The sequence below is a fragment of the Taeniopygia guttata genome, chromosome 1 (genome assembly GCF_048771995.1).
Source record: "Taeniopygia guttata chromosome 1, bTaeGut7.mat, whole genome shotgun sequence".
In the NCBI taxonomy this organism is placed as follows: Eukaryota; Metazoa; Chordata; class Aves; order Passeriformes; family Estrildidae; genus Taeniopygia; species Taeniopygia guttata.
The window spans coordinates 23,321,502-23,339,656 of record NC_133024.1 but is presented as its reverse complement, the minus strand read 5'-3'; the positions used below and the strand labels follow the sequence as shown (position 1 = coordinate 23,339,656).

The following is an 18,155-nucleotide window of genomic DNA, read 5'->3' as shown; positions in this document are numbered from 1 at the left end:
TTTCACAAGACCTGATGGTGAACAAAAGTGAGGCATTAGGGAAAGGCAAAATTTAACAAAGATCTAAACAAAGGAAAGAAGGTGGAGTTGAGCATTTCCTTGCTGCAACAGCTCTTCTGTGGTTTCCACATGAAGGAGTTCTTCAGCACAGGATAAATACAGCATAGCAGTTTGAAGTTTGCAGCCTTTTATTCAATGATTGTAACACACCCATTTTCAAAAGTATCTCACTTTAGGCAGCAAAAAAAAAAATGGATATATTGGTGAAAAAGCTCACTGTGCCAAATGATGTTTTTAAGATTTGGTCCTTGTGTGTTAGTTTGGCAGCTGGTAGGCCCAAAAGTACTTTGACAAATCTGGTTTAGATTTTAATGCTAAGCACTTCAAAAAAGTCAAATCTCACTTGTGACTTTTAAGTGCTGGACAAGTTTATTCACAGCATATTTGGGAATACAACCATATGCCAATGTCTTTTGGAAATAATTAGACTGTCAGTGTTTGTATCGGTAGTTTTTAACCTCTCCATGCATGATTTCTAGAAGATCCAGTTTTGGAGACAAATCCAAACCTGTGCCAGGTAACTCTAGTGTGATATATAGGGGTCTAAGGTCTTGACAAGAAATATTTAGATGTATGTGAAGTGAAAAAGCCTAAAAACATTGCTTCACCTGAAATAAATTTGTAAGAAGAGCTGTGTTCTCCTGACATATTGCTGAACTCTGAGGTAGGTGGTAAGACCAGGTCACTGTAGTTTGTTCTCCCTGCAGCCCCTGTGAGGCTGATCCTCTGGTCCACAGCCCATCTTTTTTTCAAACATCTGAAAGAACAGGCACTTACTTGCTTTCCTTGGGAGACTTTTTACAAGACTAGCACTTGTAGATTACAAGAAGTTTTTCTTCAAGTTCGAACAGACTTATTTCTCTTTTTTTTTCTGACCTGTTACTCCTTTATGGACCTCTATGCATCTTGCTAAATAATTCCTCTCTTCCCCTCGGTACTTTCAGCTCTTCCCCTCGGTACTTTCAGCTTTCAAAGAGGTATAGCTTGTCAACATGTCGCTTTTAAGTCCTCTCTTAGTCAAGTTATACATATTTAATGTTTTTAAGCTTCCCTTAGATGCTGATCCCTTTCCAGCCCTTGATGAATTTTGTTGTTGCTTGCCTCTGTATTCCCTCCAATTCCTCCATATCTATCTGAAAACAAGGTGCCTAATATTGACTCCTCCAGTCCAGGTGCATTTGGTATTTGGTGATTGTTGTTTTTGGATGGAATTAAAAAAAAGAAGCAGCATAGTCTCTCAAAGGGAATCTTCTTCTCTCTGAGAGCATTATTTCACGATGGTATTTCGGGACTGGCTTTAGATATGGAAATGAGAGCATGTGTCTAGCTCAGAAGCTGTTCTCTGCTTTCAAGTGGAAGAGAGATGGAAAAGGGGAAGAGGGGTTAAGCTCCTCAAAGGCTTTGTCTACATTAGGCTTTTTTCTTTACATTTCCCAGTGTTGCTTGCAGGGGTGTAGCTCAATCCACAGTGGCATTAATGACAGCTCTGGCACAGGCAGGGAATCGAACATGTTCCACTAAACATCATCTCCACAATCTCTACAAGCCCCAACTCCACCAGCAGTGCCACAGCAGCGGGAGCTGGAGAAGGAAAAGGTCAGCTGTAAATAATAACTAGAGTGTTTGCACATCAAGAAGGTGTCCTTCATTGAAATGCAGCAGCTGGAAGTGAGCAGGCAGGATGCACCCAGTTTCTCATTCATCTTGAAATACCACCCTTCACAGTCTGCTACTGGCTACCTGAAGGCAGCTCTTGGAAGTGGGGATGATAGCTTGGTTGGGACACCTCTGATACTCTTATGACCTCAGAAAAGAAGGAAAAGTTAAGATGTATTTTCCCTGCTGTCACTCCCATTCCCTCTCTGATTTGCCGCCAAAGAATTTCAAGACTGATTTCTCCTTAGTGTGGATCCTCCCGATCCACTGGCCCAGGACAAGTCGGATGTGATATTCCCTTTCCTTTGATGAATAAGAGGCAGGATGAGATGAGATTAACATTAGGATCCAAATAGCAGAAAGTGCATTACTATGTCTCAGGTAGCATGCTCCTCAGGTATTGGAAAAAGCTCTTTCATATAGTACAAAACACAGGAGACACCTGCCAGTTTCACACACCATTTAAATCTGACATTCTTTCACAGACTTGTACCAGTTAATGGTTAACTGATGAAATTCTCAGCCAGAAAGTATCACCAAGATGAAGATGTTAATGAGTTTAAAAAAAGAAAAAGGGGGCAGGGGGTTGAGAAATGCCTGGGGATAAGAAAGCCAGCGTACAAACTTACAAGGTGGATTGCAAGCTGTCACTCAGAGTGGAAGCTAATTTACACAGAGGCTAAATTTAGGTTAGATGTTAGGAAGAAATTCTTTACTTTGAGGGTAGCAAGAGACTGGAACAGGTTGCCTAGAGAAGCAGTGCATGCCCCATCCCTGACTGGCAGTGTTCAAAACCAGGCTGGATGTGGCTTTTAACAACCTAATCTGGTAAACAGCTGTCCCTGCTCATGGCAGGAACGTGGAACTAGATGATCTTTAACATCCCTTCCAACCCAAGCCATTCTATGATTAGCTTGGTGCGAGATTTTTAGGGTTTTATGGCTAGAAAAGATCATGAAATTATGTAGAAACTGATTTACATTGTCACTTTAGGAGGTGTTCTACCTTTCTTTGAAATGTCTGTTACTAGGCACGGGAGGGTTGATCACCGAACTATGTGGCCCAACGCTGAGACTTGATACTGTTTCCATTTCCTTCCCCAGGTGTTCAGGTGGGGACATCTGAGCACTTCTTGCCTCCTTGGAGATACACAGCCATTATAGATCTGCTTTGGTCACTTCCCTCAATAGCTGCTGAGACTGGTGGCCAGCATTAGCCCCTGACAAGCTGATGGCCCTGACCTGATTGTCTGTCTGTCTATATTTTCTCATGTCAGAAACATTCCTAGAGGTAGTGTACGGTTTCTTGCCACCTGGCAGTCAGCTCTTCCTGACCCACTGGAGGCTGTGCCAGTCCTGTGGGCACAGCCCTTGTTTCTGAGAGCCCCGAGAGCTGGCACTGCCACGTTGCTGTGTGGGAGGGCACTTGGGGTGCCTTGCTTTTGGAACTAGGCCATGGCACCATGGCAGCAACCATGTGGCTGTTCTGCAGGCTTACATGTGTCTTGGTGTGTGCAGCTGTGAAAGGGAGAGTCAGGGAGGGAACCTCCCTCCTGCCTCTCTGCCATACAAAATACATGAGGTGATGCTCCAAAGCTCCAGGTTTAATTATTTGGATCTTAAGATTTGTAGTCCCCTTCGCTGAGCAAACCACTGGAATCCACAAGCTGGAAGGTGTTATTTGCAGTGCCAGATCTCTCTTCAACTGTGAGATACTGATTTTCATATCTCCCCCTTGTTTTTTGACAGCCTGTGGTGATACCTCCTGCATTTTTAGCCTGTGACTGGGGTGGGAGGAAGCAACCCTGGACCACACAAAATGCTTTGAAGCTCCCTCTAGCATCACTTTCCTATTCCCTCTTGTGTTTGCACTGTCCCTTTTGTGCATCCACTCTCTCCTGACCTGCCCTTACACTCTTTCTTTCTTTGTGCCCGTGCATTGCTAATCTGTGGTATAATCTCACTCTCCAGTAGCTGTGCCGGCTGCCTTAATATTTCTTGCCAGCTTTTGCCTCTCCCCATTTTTTCTCTTCCCTGTGCTTGCCAACCCATGATGTAGCATTGCCTTTCTCCATCTGCCTGATTGTCTCTCTGCTTTTTATCTGGGTGCTGGAGCTCCAGGTGCTGTCATTCTCTGCGACAGCACAGAATGTTTCAGTTTCCCTCTGTGGCTGGATAATTACAAGATACAGAGTCACGTGGACTTCCCAGCGAAACCCTCCTTCCCCTCCTGTCAGAGAAGGAGATCACATCTCTGAAACTCATTTTCCCCTTTTTGTGGCATTTTCATTATTATTATTTTTTACTAGAAGAAATTCAAGGGGAAAAAATTGGATTAGCTTTTCTGGAGTTACCTAGTGGTGATCACATAGAAGTTAACTACAAGGCACTGGGGGTCCAGGTAGAAGAAATAGGTGATTTCCACAGCTGAAGTCTGTGAAGGAAATAAAGGGACTTATAGTCTGTATGGGTGCTTTTTTAGTGCTCCTATTCTCATTTTTGGTGTATCCCCAAAACAGAAAAAGCCATTATGGTGCAGAGGCCTGCCAGAAGTTTAGTTTCCAGTTTATTTACAAATTTGGCATAACAGCCAATACCCAGTTCACATAAGGGGCTAATTATCATTGTCTTTTGATGAACTTCTACTCCTAAGTGACCCCAGATACTTTTTAAATATCAGCCTCTGTCTTAGTGATCACAAAAGCACAGAATCCTTAGTGTAAGTGCAGAGCAACAAAAAGGCAAATCATTGGGCATTGCTATTCTGCATCAGCTCTGCTATTCCCTGGCTCCCTGTTTTGATAGTGCAGGAGCCCTGGGATGCTAAGGGAAGCTATGGACAGCAGAGCAAGGCATACATTCCTAGTGAATATTTCACTAAGGCCAAGTGATCAATAGCTGATGAGCATTGCCTAATGATTCTGGATCAAGAGCAGAGCCAGGTTTCTGGCTGGACTGAAAAGGAACAGCGGCAAGTCCTCAGCTAACCCAAAAGGGAAAGAGGGAGCTCGGGGTCTGTTTCCTCAGCAGCCTGAACCTCCTGACTGATTTTAGTGCAAGACCCTGATGCAAGCTGTCAGAGCATTTGGCATTTCTGCAAGCGTCAGCCGGAGAGCAGTTCATCCCCCTGCGTACACGTGGGGAGCAAGTCTCCTCTGGCAGGAGGCCTGGGACTGCAGTCAGTCATCCTAGAAACATGCCTTGGAATGGGAAAAGACCTGTCCAAGGATTTCCTGACTATGCTGTAAAGAAATGGAGGGCATTTCCTGGGCATGGTGGGTTATAAGAAAAGATGGTACTGTGGTGGTAGGTCTCGCTCTGAGGTTCTTCTGTATTTTGAAATTTTAAACTGTGCTGGGATATGGCTGGGATGGAGTTAAGCTCATAGCAGCTCACAGAAGCTCATATTGATATTTTTAAGAAGGTTCCTCTGCTGGAGTGGATGTGGACTGAAGTTGTTTATGCAGGTATACCAATCCCCGACAGATGGGAAGAGCAATAAATCATGCCAGTATAAGTTCTCTTATTCTGATATAGTTACATCCACCCTTTGAGAGTACTGGCATAAAAATCGCTGTATTTTGGGCTTGATTTGTGTTGTGAGTTTGTGTTTTTTCCCTACACAAACAGGAACCTCTACTCTTAAACAGTCATTTTAACAGAAAGAAAACCCATGTGAGACCAGCTGTGTGTCTGCGAGCCAGGGCAGCTAGCTGTCTTTTTAGGTCAGTGTATTTTTTGTAAATTCCCTTGGGTTTCATTTTCCATGCATACCACATGGACTGAGAGACAAGGATGTTTTCAGCACATGAGCAGTTCTGCACTGATGCTCATATTTTCTGGTTGCAATTTTTTTCTTTCATTAGAAAGAGTTAGAAAGAGTTGATGGCAGAGACAGTGAGACAGAAATGTTTCTGTACAAGGCACTGGGGACTCCTCTTCTAGAAAACTGGGTACAAATGCTGGTCACAAAAGAGGAATTCAGGCTGGAGCAGGTGCTGAGAGTGGCTACTGAGATGTTTAGGGCAATGGAGGGTCTATCATACAAGAAGAAACCAGGAGAGTTTGGCTTGTTGAATCCAGGAAAATGAAGGCTGAGATGGAATATGATTGCTATCTCTGAACACAGTGAAAGATAAGCACCTGGGAAAGAGAAGAGCTCTTTAAGCTAAATGATGGTATTGGCATGAGAGGAAATGGCTATAAGCCAGGTATGAAGAAATCTAGACTTAGAGTTAGGAAAAAAAAAAAAGGTTTTAATCAGCAGAACAGAAAGACTTCAAGCAGTATGACCTGCAAAGCAGGAGGAGATATTGCCCTATCAAACAATAAAGTAGGCTAAAGTAGGAATGAGGTACATCTCTGAAAAAGATGATAAAGTACAACTGGCTGTGCTGGCAGAGGTTGGGGCTTCATGACCTGGTAAGTCCATCCTAGCCTCACACTCCTAAAGTGGCAATTTACTAAAGAGGATGAACAGAAGTGCAGGCATCCTATCAGCCATGTACCTTCCCAATAGGTGGATGGCCAAAAATTGTCACCTGAGTGCTGAAATACCCAGGGAGCTGCAGACAGGTGTGACGATCAAGGTCACAGCATAATACAGCTGAGAGAAAGCATGGGCTGAACAGATGCAGCAGTTTCCCCCTCCTGCCAGTTTTCCAGCACAGGACTGAGTTTAAGCAGTAGTTTTCTAAATCCCTCCGAGGGCCTGTGTTATCATGCTGGCAGTGGTTACTCAGGAGCTATTTATGCCACATTTTGGAAATCCATCCTGCTGTGGCACAGCTTTCACTCTCAAACAGTGACCCTGCTGTGTATCATGGCACATAAGCAGAGGAGCAGCAGCTGTACCAGGCTGGGGAAAAAGAGGAGCAGTAGCAGTAGGGAGGAGAATTTTGAGCAACAACTGATGTCCATGTGCATTCAAATTCAGCAAAATGAGGCTTTTGGTGCTTGACTGAAAGGAGGTTTCAGCTGCTTGGTTGATATGATCTCCCATGATAGTGCCATCCACTTAAGGGGCCTTACCTTCGCAGAGGTGGAGATACGTTCAGCTGTGGGCATTTTCTGTAGCTTCTCCTGCTGAGGGGAGCCTGATCCAGAGCAGTAGGAACCACCCAGGGCCAACAGCTCCCACATTGCTCCTCCAGACTCTGTGCTCCTCTGTGCTCCGCCACTGTACTGCTCTAGTGGGGACTGCAGTGGGAGTGCTGCATTGCTCCTGAGATGTTGGCAGGATCCAGCACTGCAGGGTGGAGCCTGGCTGGACTCTTCCCTGAGAGCCCTGCCTGGGAGGTCAGGGCTGGCATGGCTTGGTCTGTCCTTAGCCCTTGCTGCCCGTGCCTGCCAGGGCATAGCAGAGAGGCCGGACTCTTGCTGCCGCCCTGGCTGACCATGGCTGTGTCCGAGTCCTTGTTTGCCAGGCAGGGAAGGACTGAAGAGCTTGAGGAGACAAGATGAAACAGCATGAGCATGATTTGCTCTTGAACTTTCCTCCCCAAGCTGGGAGCAGGGCTGTGTTTAACCACCACGTTAGCTTTCCAGGATCATACTTTGCAACACAACAGAGAATTTGTCTTGCATGTTTGGAGCTGGCAGCCGGGAGCTGACGTTGTTTTGTGCCGAATGAGCCCTGTTTGATCCCTCTCTCTTTTCCCTCTTGCCATTTTGCTGCTGTGGGTAGAGGGCAGTGGGGGAAGTTGTTATCTGGATCTTGTAAGAGTGTGTGTGAAGTGAGAAGATTAGAGCGGGCTCATCACAGAGCTGAGGCGAAGGCAGGAGATCTGATGCAGGGCGGGTTGTGGCATCCTCTGGCAGAAGGGCAGCACTTGCCTCAGTGAGAGCAGTGGGGTGGGGTTTGGGTGCTTAATTGTGTGTGCAGCAGGCTGCTGAGTTTTGGCCTGATGCACAGAGATTGTCTTGCAGATGAGATGATGTAAGGGTTAATGGAGAAAAGATGATTGAAGAGGAGTGTGGGAATTGTGGCACAGAGCTGTCGCCACAACATGCTTTGGAGAAAGAGGGCAGAAAATGCAGTCCACAAATTCACTATTTATTTATTTTTCCCCAAAATGAGGTAAGAGCTCTGGCTTGCTGGCAAAGCAGCACAGCATATTTCATTAGTCCTAGCTGCTTGCTTCCTCTCACTAGTGAGGTTCTGGCAGAGAATTGCAGGTTTGTGTCTGCTACAAAAAAAAAAAAAATTAAAAATACAATTAGAATTACAACAACAATAATTAAAAAAACCCAAATAATTATCCCAGCTTCAATGCAACCCAATACATCATTGATAATGCTGTAAAATCTCCATGTTAAAGCAATCATTTAAATAGCAGCTTCACCAGGCCCTGAAGGGCTTCCTTCTTGCCTTTTCGTCACTCTAGGCTCTAAATATCATCCATCCCTTCCCAAAGGGATGAAATACCCCTGCTCCATCTCCCAGCCTAGGCCGTAGGTGCTGTTCTGCTTTCTCTGGGGCAGAAGGGGAAGCCCATCGCTGAGATCCCAGCTCTGGTGCATCCTCCTGCTCAGCCCGCGCGGGCCCAGCCTGGCAGCGGCTGCCGGCAGCCCGGGGAAGCCGTGCTGGGCCTTTCCAGGGGAGAGAGGGCGGAAAGCTTAGGGCCCAGAGCTGCTGGAGTGACAGGCACAACATAAACTGCAATGAGCATTACAGCAACATGCTGGGAAATCAATGCCTCCACCGGAGGAGCAGCGGGAGTCACTGGGAATCAAAGCACCGAGGCTGGAGTGAGGCAGGACGGGCGGTGAAATCTCCAGGCTTGCCTCACAGGGATAGGAGATGTGGATGCCTAAGCCTCACTCTCCTTTTCATCACTCGCTGTCTCCCCCACCAGTAGGAACAAGCCCAATACTTTGAAGAAGGGGGGGGAAAAATACTTCTCTCTCCAGATGGAGTGTTCCTTATAGCTTACAAAGGCGGGTTTTTAGGAGCGCTGCTTTGGCCCAGCGCTGCGTGTTAGACTGGCAGGTGATGGAGGAGGGAGGACAAGCAGCAGGACTTGCTCCTTCCCTTCCCCTGCCTGCATGCTGCCAGATGTCCCAGCCCGTCACGAAATCCAGGGACCAGGAATGATGGTGGGCAGCCCTCTATCCCATCCAAGGCAATGGTTCCTGCTGAAGGTTCAAAATCATTCTCCTGCAGAAAAGCATCACCCCATCCCCTCTCTCCTATAGCACAGCTCAGCTCCATTGTCTGCATTTACATGTGGGGAGAATGAGACTGGGGGAGGAGTGCAAGGATGACCTGGGTTTCTTTCTCCACATCCAACTGTTGCTCAAAAACTTCAGGTGCCAAACTTGGCTGTGTTTGTTTACAAGGAGGACTAATGGGGCATGGCAGCAAGATCTTTTGTCCTTCTGTGTCTGTGGTTTGAAGTGGTGCAAGATCAACAGTTCACAGGTTCTTACCGTGATCATGCAAGGCATGCCCATCACCATTCACTGATCTTCTCATTTACCACATCAGAGATGTCAAGAAATCAAACCTGCAACCATATGCATGGATCACAAATCATTTATTAGCTTTCACTGAGGCTGATGGTAATGCTTCCAATAAGTCCAATGAAAAGCGTTCAACTGTCTCTGTGAACTTGATTATTGATTATTAGTGAGCAATAAGAGCCCATTGATATCTGGCTGATGCCATGCTCCTATTGCTTTGCAGTTAAAATGTCAGTTAACATGCCATTTAATATTCTATTAGTATTGAATTAGCACTTATTACACTGTGAAAATCATCACCATAAATTCTTATTAAAGCGTGATCCATTCAGCTGGGTGGCATCTCTGGCAGACTAAAAGGGTGTGTGTGTGTGCAGACAGACATACTGAGATGCGTCATCCACGTGAGTACATGTTCAGAGCATGCCAGGACTTGGAATTTCCACATTTGTACATTGATTTTCCCTGACAGCTTGAGAGGAACAGGTATGGTGAACAGAGGGCTCAAATCCATTTCACTTACTCCTCCCATTTTCCTATTTTCGTTGTCCTCTTTCCTTTCCTTATTTTGGTAGCACCTGCTAACTTTTTTCAGGGGCAGTTGCAAGGTTGCCTGCCTGTAGCTATTGACCACTGTCCTAGGGCTCACCTGGATCCTGTAAAATAGGTTATGACACATTTTCTCTTCCAGAGAGAGGAGGGAGGGTCTCTGGTTGAAGCCTACCCACAGGAGCAAAAGGACAAGGCTTTGTTCAGACCACACCACTGAACTGTTAATGACAAGACACCACAAAAGGGCATATTGGCTACCCCAGAGAGTTATAATGATTAGGGGAGGGCAGAGCTGCTGAGTGCTCACTGTAGCCTAGTGGGGATGGGAAAGCAGCCTGATGTGGTGCTATGGGTCTTCTGGAGTCCAGCAGCACTGAAGGGGGATTTTCAGAAATGACTGAGAAACTTCAGCTCCCACTGACTTCAGCTTCCACTGTTAATCTGCTTAGCTTTTCACTACCAAAATACCTGACTCCTAATTCTTGGTGCTGTTACAACTCTTGCATTTGCAAGAGGGCTCTTGACCCTAAGACAGCCAGCTCCGAAGGCAGTCTGGGTGTTCCTACAGGGCCACTGCTCCCAGCCTTGGAGCACACTGCACTCCCTGGGTCTTGGCTTTCACCTTCCATGACTGGTGATTACTGCCTGGGATGGCCAATGGAACTGGAGCAATGCCCCATCGTAGTGGTGCTGGTTTCTACCTGTAAGTGACTGCTTATGGGTTCCCCTGCATCCTGTTTTTTTGACAAAGAGTAGCTTTTTGAAAACAACTCAGATCAAACCTGAGAGTTCACCTCGGGGACAAGTGCCTGCCTGGCCAGGAGGGTGGGCTCTGGCCTGAGGGCCAAATTCTCACTACCCTTCCTTGGCTGGATATCATCAGTAAAGGACAGGATCTGTGGACTGCTCTCTAAAGCAAATGTTTGTCAGATCAGACAGAGCTGCTTACAGCTTGGCCAGCAGCATGGCATGGCTCCCATGGATGCCCACGCAGCTTGGCTTTCCTCCTGCCCACAAGTAACCCCAGAACAATTTGGACAACACCCATGTGCTTGTCAAAAGGGTGTGGGTGTGAGGTGCCAGCCATTATGGTGGGGTCACAACACAAGGGAAAGCAGCTGCAGCAGCCTTGAATGAAATGCATTCACATAGAGGAACTTGGAAAATGTCTGACCCATGCTAAAAGGCTGTATGAAAGCCTACTGTCAAATACTTGTCTTATCTTGAAGCAATAATCTTTATCCTCTCTCTTTTTTTCCTTCAAATATAACATATGCATGAATAGTGGTGAATAAGACACAATCCTGTGCAATGTGATCTAGGAAGACCCTGCTCAAGCAGGTTGGTTTGACCATACAACCTCACTGTGGTCCCTTCCAATTTTACCTATTCTGTGATTCTGTAATAGCAGTGGCAAGAGGTGCTGAGTTATTTGGATGCTAGGACACTGTGAGCAGAGCTCTGAGACGTCAAGGAGCAACAGCTCTGGAAACTGAGCTTCTCTGTTTATCTGCAGAGCTAATGTGATGTGAGAGGCAGCGGGGCAAACCTGCTCTCAGCCTGTCTGAGCCCAGCCCTGGGGGTGCAGCTGCCAGGGTGAAAGAGGAGTTAGGCCTGCCTGTCTTCTTCAGCCCTGGTCCTCCTGAATGAGATACAGCTGAGAGAGAGCAGGATGTGTCTCCTCAGCAGCAGCTCCTCGTCTTTTCTGTGCAAATCTCGTTCTGGTGGTGGGAAGTGGTAAAGAGCAGATGCCTTTGCCAAAAATGCATTTGTCTTCACAGCACCTACTCTGCTCTCCATCAAGAATCAAAATACTTGTCAAGTTACAGTTGCAACGTGGTTAGTTTGTCCTCTGACTTGGGAAGGCTGGCAGTCAGGACCCTGGCAGTTTCTGGTCCTCCTGCTGCTCCTCTGCTTGCCAACCTTAGCTGTCATTCCTCTTCTCCTGTCCATCTGAGATGTTCACAGGACATGCTGTGTGTGTCACAGGGATGACAGTGACACTCCCACAGCCTCTCATTTTCAGCCTGAAATCTGCACTTGCCTGCAAAACAAGCAGATGTGCATCAGCAAGAGTGTGTGTGTATGTGTTAGGAGGGTGATGTTTGAACAATGAAATAACTCCACAAAATTTTTTTTGTCAGAAGGATGTAGATAGGAGATACACTAGTTTCCTCCCGCTGTGCCACTGAAATTGAGGGATGGAGGAGCTGTGCCCTGAGCTGACAAAGCTGGAGACCTGAACCTTTGCTCTCCAGGCTGGAAAGGGTCTGGAAGTTTATCTATTGTATACTCAACTTTGGAAGTTTTTCTATTGTATACTCAACTTTTTGAAGGCTGGAAGGGGTCTGTGAGTTTATCTATTGTATTCTCAACTTTTTGAAGGTGAAGGAGAAGCATGGGAAGAGCTACTTCCAACCTTTCTCACTGGCAGTGTTGGAAGGGATTTGGTAATCAAGATCTTTTGTGGCCTTCCAAATTAATTTTTGGGAGGCCACAGGCAAAAGGAAAAGAGAACAAGAGACATGTCTGCCCCAAATCCCATGGGTTTATGAAACAAAGATTCCTGAAACTCTTCAACAGAGTTAAATTGTTAAGTACTTGTCCATGGGACAATAATGATGAGAAGATTCTGTGGTTCACTGGCAAGGCAGGAGTGTGGTGGGAAATTTCTCAGCAAAGTAGTAAAGAGAAGGAACAAAAGGGAGATGATGGAGAGGGTTGTTAATCTCCCCTTTACCTGTCTCATCCTCTGCAGGTGTTATGTAGAAGACAGAAGCTCTAAGGTGGCCTGGTTAAATCGTTCCGGCATCATTTTTGCTGGAGAGGACAAGTGGTCCCTGGACCCTCGAGTAGAGCTGGAGAAGAGAAACCCCCTTGAATACAGCCTGAGGATCCAGAAAGTGGATGTCTATGATGAGGGGTCCTATACATGTTCAGTGCAGACACAGCATCATCCCAAGACTTCCCAGGTTTACTTGATCGTGCAAGGTAAGCAACATGCCTGATCAGAGAGCAAAGTGCAAAAGACACGGTGATGCTGAAGTGATGGGCACCTCACCTGGGAGGAGACAGGGGGATGAGTCAGGGATTTTGGGGTTTGATGGACATACAGGTACTGATGGGGAAGCTGCGATGAACCAAACGGATACAAAGAGGGGATATGGAAGGACGAACCATTATGAGGGGATATACAGTGCAAACACAACTCCACATAGTGAGTGGAAGGAGCTGTATTTTTCTAAGAGAAACTTGAGAGTCGGTAGCCTATGTGTCCCTTATGTTTACACAGGAGCTAGCTGGACTCTTCCCTTCCACTGTGGCGTAGCATAGTTTTACTCTGCTGTCATTTTGTCCTTTTAAAAGTGGTGACAGAGCAGGGGACACCAGTGACACCAAGCCATATTCTAATATAATGCAAACCTGGCTCCTGGCTCTGGATGTTTGGCACTGATGGGAAAGCATTTGTTTATAATGACACTTTTCAGAACATTGTGCCTTATCTCTGCCCAGAAAGCCCTCTGGTTTCTTTGCCTCCTCCTTCTGCAGGTTTCTTTTCTTTTTTCTTGTGTCAACAAGCTACTGTGCTGTGTTTTTTGGCCTTCCATAGTCAACTCTTTGCCAGGCTAAGGAATTAATTTTCCTGTGAGTTTTTCCATGCTGGGTCCTTGGTTTGCAGGGTGCATCATCACTAGGCATGTGTGAAACCTGGCACCTGAGGGACCTGCCACGTACCTTATGTTGCCCTTTCCTTTTTTAGCTACCCTTCTCCTGTGTGTGTTATAAGGAACAGGAAACTCGGCAAACCACTATTGTGTTATCTGTCTGCCTGCACTTATGGCATGACAGAGAGTAAACAATTAAAGAGTTCACCAGATCTTGGTAGAGGTCATTAGTGAGTTTACTCTTGTTCTATCCTGTCCAGACCAGAACACCAAACAAGTGAGTTTACCCAGTTTTGTTTAGTTTTGATTTAAATCTTCATGCCATTTTGTCTATCTGCCGATTTATCTAAAATATTTATAGAGCAGCTTAGGTGATGGATATGTATGAATGTGTTTGATACATATTACAGATATGTTCAACTTCTATATTATCTTTCAGACAGGAATTTGTTGTTTCTCCTGATTTGTCTAATAACCCATCAGGCTGCAGATTTCATTTCCCATAGCAAGTTTTTGAATCACTCTGATTATGAGTGCATGCAGGAAGGGACTTTTCCTCTTGCTGGCACTACTTGGCAAACTGGGGGGCTAAGTAGCATCCTAAGTGTTTATCTGCAAGGTGAGGAAGTCTGGATGTGTGGTTAGAGGTGATGCTTTACACACAGGTGTAGTGAGCCAGAAGGCTCCTGGTTGGTTTTCTTGCCCAGAATCCTCCCCCAGCAGCACAAAAAGTGGCCCACACCCACACACAGAGCAGCTCTCCTGGCTTGGCTGAGTGCTTGCTGCACAAAATGCATTCCCCAGCCCTGGAGGTGTACCCTGCCTTGCTGCTTGCTACAGCAGAGCTGAGCCAGCCCTCTGTAGGTGGTTTATTGCTGGTGAAATCTCACAGCACACAATTTCCATTTACCTGTCAAGAAAAATATAGGGATAAATGAATTCTAGAGCTGTGCATATGTATTATTAATTTTATTTGTGCCTATTAGATATGGGCCTAAGCAGCAAAATTGAGTTCTCTAGCTTTGCTTTCACTTAAATACATGGGTATCTGGCTCTGAACTACTGCCACCTTTCTGAGAATGAGGAAATTTAGGTTTTGACACTCCTAAACTCTAATGCCTGTAAATAAGGTATCTGTGGGTAATCTTTGTTCTAACACCTGCCACAGATTTAATAAAAGACCCATTGTAATATTGTGCTTACTATATAATCCTGTAATTAGGTAAAACTCATAGCTTTAATTTTTTTAAACTAAATTTAATCTGGAAAAAAAAAGTGAAGGAAAATATAAATGCAAAATCCTTTCCAATTAGGAAGAGTTTGTCTCATTTTAAACATGTTTTAAAATAATCTTCACTAGTAAAACTAATTCAGTACAAAATAATGTATGTTAGAAAATAATCCCTATAGTCTCTGAGTATTATTGTCTTATATTGATTGCTAAGATAGATTTTTATATTTTTTTATATTGATTTTTCCAAGATTTGCAGGTTGTCTGCCTGAAAAATAGCCTGCTACTGGTACAAATTAAAGGAGTTTGGATATTGAGTCATGCTAAACTATTTAGTTTTATTTATTTTATGTAGTTTATTTACTTCTCTCTCTTTTTTTTTTTTTTTTTTTTTTTTTTTTTTTTTTGTGTGTGTGTGTGTGTTCATACTTTTCAAAACATAGGCTCTTTGAAGCTCTGGGTATCCCAAATGTTAAAATAAATAAATAAAAGAAAATACAGCTCCTGAAACATTAAATGATAGAGTGGTCAACTGGTCTGCCTGGTAATCTGGGAGGAGAATTTCTGGAATGATGGTCAGTGATCTCCTTTGAACAAGTTCAGGGAAATAAAAGCAAACCAGGATCAGTGACTCGTTGCTAGCTTTGTGCACATGGTAGATGCCTGGATTTGCCAGTGAAAGATACTGCAATGTCAGCTGCTCCTGCCCTGGAGACAATGGCTGGTTTAGGGCCATGTCCAGGCTTCCTATTCCTCTCACTCAGTGTTGTCACAGATATTTCTGTGTCCCACTGCCAAAGACAAATCCTTAATCTGTCTCTGTCCAGCTCAGTTGCTACCAGGTGCTCTCTCCACTGGGGTGAATGCAACAAGAGACTGCCCTGAACCACCACCTCACTCAAAGCATTTTGAGCTGCTTCATTTGGGTATAGTGGCCAGTTGTAAAGTTTTCTGTTTATTACTCCAGTTATTTCTTTTGGCATCTGATCAAAAGAGTAAACACTTGAAAGGACCTGCAAGAGATAGTCTGGTACTTCCCCTTGCAGTGAGACAAGATCAGCTCTACAGTGGCTACCCCATACATGTATTTTTTGAAGATGCACCTGCATAGCTGGTGCATGTCCATTATTTCACTCTCCTTGCATTTGGAAAGCTTTTATTAACATATGATCCAAATTGATTTTGCTGCCAATTATTTCTGGGCCTTCCAGGACACACAGTGGTTATTTCTCCTCTTTCTCAAAACTATCTTTTATCTGCCTGAAACCCCTCAATTTCTGTGTCTCAGAGATCTCTAGTGCAACTTAATAGGCTCACTGCTTTCCAGAGGTCATATTTTTTCAACACCTGCGGCATATATATTTCACTACTGTTTGATTTGTCTATATGTTTTCTTTAAATGTACTGTCCAAAACCAAAACAAGAGTTCCAGATCAGGATTCAGTCATGCAGATACAAGTACCAGCCCTGTTTTGCATATCACACTTCACTTACCTAACCCCAGAATGAAATGAGATTTGCCTTTTTTATATGAGTGCCTCACTGCTTTCACTAATTTGTCTTTCTGCCTTTCTGATCTTCTCTTACTGGTCTGCAGCTCATTCTTCACTTTTGTATTTGAACATTAATTGGTTTTCCCCCCCTCCCTGAGAATACTGCTTTGTGCTCACTGCTGTTGGATGCCATCTGGTTGGTCTCTCCATGGAGACCACTTCAGTTTACTTACGATCCTGGGCTCCAAAACACTTACAACTGCCCCCAGTGTAGTGTCATTGACAAAAGTCAGGTGCCTTGTTTCTGTTCCATCATGAAGGTGTTAATTAAAGTATTGAAGAGATCAGGACACAAAAGCAGACTATGGCAGCAGCCCACTAAACCCTCCGTCCTTGGTGGAGAGGGATCTGTTGATTGCAGCTCTTTGAAGCATCCTGATGGAGATTTAACATCCACCGTATTCTCTTAGCTTGTTGAAGACTGTCAGGTCTTCTGAAGTCAAGATATATCACATAATCACACATATTGCTTCTGCATTATCTGTTATGCCAGCTATCCTACAAAAAAGGGGAAATGAGGCCTGGATGGCATGATATGTGTTTGCCAAAAGTACATTGCTTTTTTTTCCCTTTACTCCATTATTATTCTCTCGGTGCTTATAAATGGGATGTTTAATCATTTGTTCCAGTAGCTGAGTGACTTGTTCCAGGAGAATTGGGTCGTAACAGGGACACAGTGGCTGCTCCTTTCCCAGCATTACCTTGGGTTCTTGCTCTTTTAGCACTCTATCCTCAAGCCTTTCTCAGGCATTAGATAACAGTGGAGAAATTCCTATGGTTCTTATTTATCTCATCAGGATGACAGGCACAAGGGCACAGAGATCTTGGCATGCATGGGGTTTAAAAAATTCTGCAATAAAGACTTAGGCCCATACAAGTCAATCTGGAGGAGTGACTCGACTAGGAGGAAGCAAATTGTTGCTGTCTGTATAGGCATCATTGTGAATGGCAGTAGTTGTAACTTTTCAGTGAAACAAAAACATTCCATTGTTTTTGAATTTGATTAAAATTTAATCAGGAAGGTTTTACAGGTCTGAGGTGCTTTTTTCTGGTCAAAATTATGGAGACAAAGAGGTATAGCATTACCACAGCCCATATAAAACCTAACCATACTCAGCTGAGTTATGAAGAGCTCCACATTCACATTTTCACTCACAGCTTGGGATTCCTGCAGACTTAATAACGTTTCTTGTGATCCCCAGTTATTGATTGTAAAGATTGTGGGCTCTCCCTTGGTTTAGTGTTCATGTCATGAAAAAAAAAAAATACTAAGGGCTTTGTCAGTTTGGCAAAACTAAAATAAATTTGGAAATGTCAGCAGCAAATGTTCACAAAGAGGAGTGCTTGTTTACTGGCCAGCCCTAATCACAAACCCAAAGTCAAGTGCGTAGTAGCTGAGGCCAAATCCTACAGTTTTCTTTCTAACTGATAGGTATCAGTGTGTGAAAAGAAGTACAGAATGTACCCTTTCTCCATTATGAATTGCCTTTGTGGTGCTCCTTGCTTGCAAAGATTCAGACTCACTGGTCATTGTTTCAACATGATATAAAGATACAGTTGTTGTTGTTGGGATTTAACCATAGAGAGTTTATTATTAAGTCTGTGAGTGGATTAGCTGTGCACCCTCTCAGTCCACTCTCCTGAAATTAGACTTTGGTGACTGGTACAGTACAGAGAGATTCTTTACCCAGACAGGCAGCTGAGGCCAGTCTGGCTTCCCCAGCACAAACTGCTGTGCCAGCAAGGCCCTTGGTTAGAGCTGGGTCTAGGGCTGATATGGGAGGGCATTGTCTGCCATCCCTGGAGGAGTTCAAAAGATGTGTAGATGTGGCACTTAGGCACATGGTTTAGTGGTGGGCTTTGCAGTGCTGGCTTAGCTCAATAATCTTAGAGGGCTTTTCAAACCTAAGCAACTCTGTGGTTCTGTGATATGCTCGGCCCTTGCCCTCCTTTCTGAGGACATCAATAGGGAAAG

General features: G+C 44.7%; 1 protein-coding gene across 4 annotated transcripts in view; it reads left to right on the top strand.

Annotated features, from left to right (window-relative positions):
* LSAMP (limbic system associated membrane protein) overlaps positions 1-18,155 on the top strand; it is a 1,013,191-nt gene that overhangs the window by 832,281 nt on the left and 162,755 nt on the right. For all 4 annotated transcript variants that reach the window (XM_030285948.4, XM_041719600.2, XM_004177104.6 and 1 more), the window contains one exon: positions 12,490-12,722. In XM_030285948.4, the coding sequence (XP_030141808.1) occupies positions 12,490-12,722 (233 nt within the window). The remainder of the gene's footprint in view (positions 1-12,489; positions 12,723-18,155) is intronic.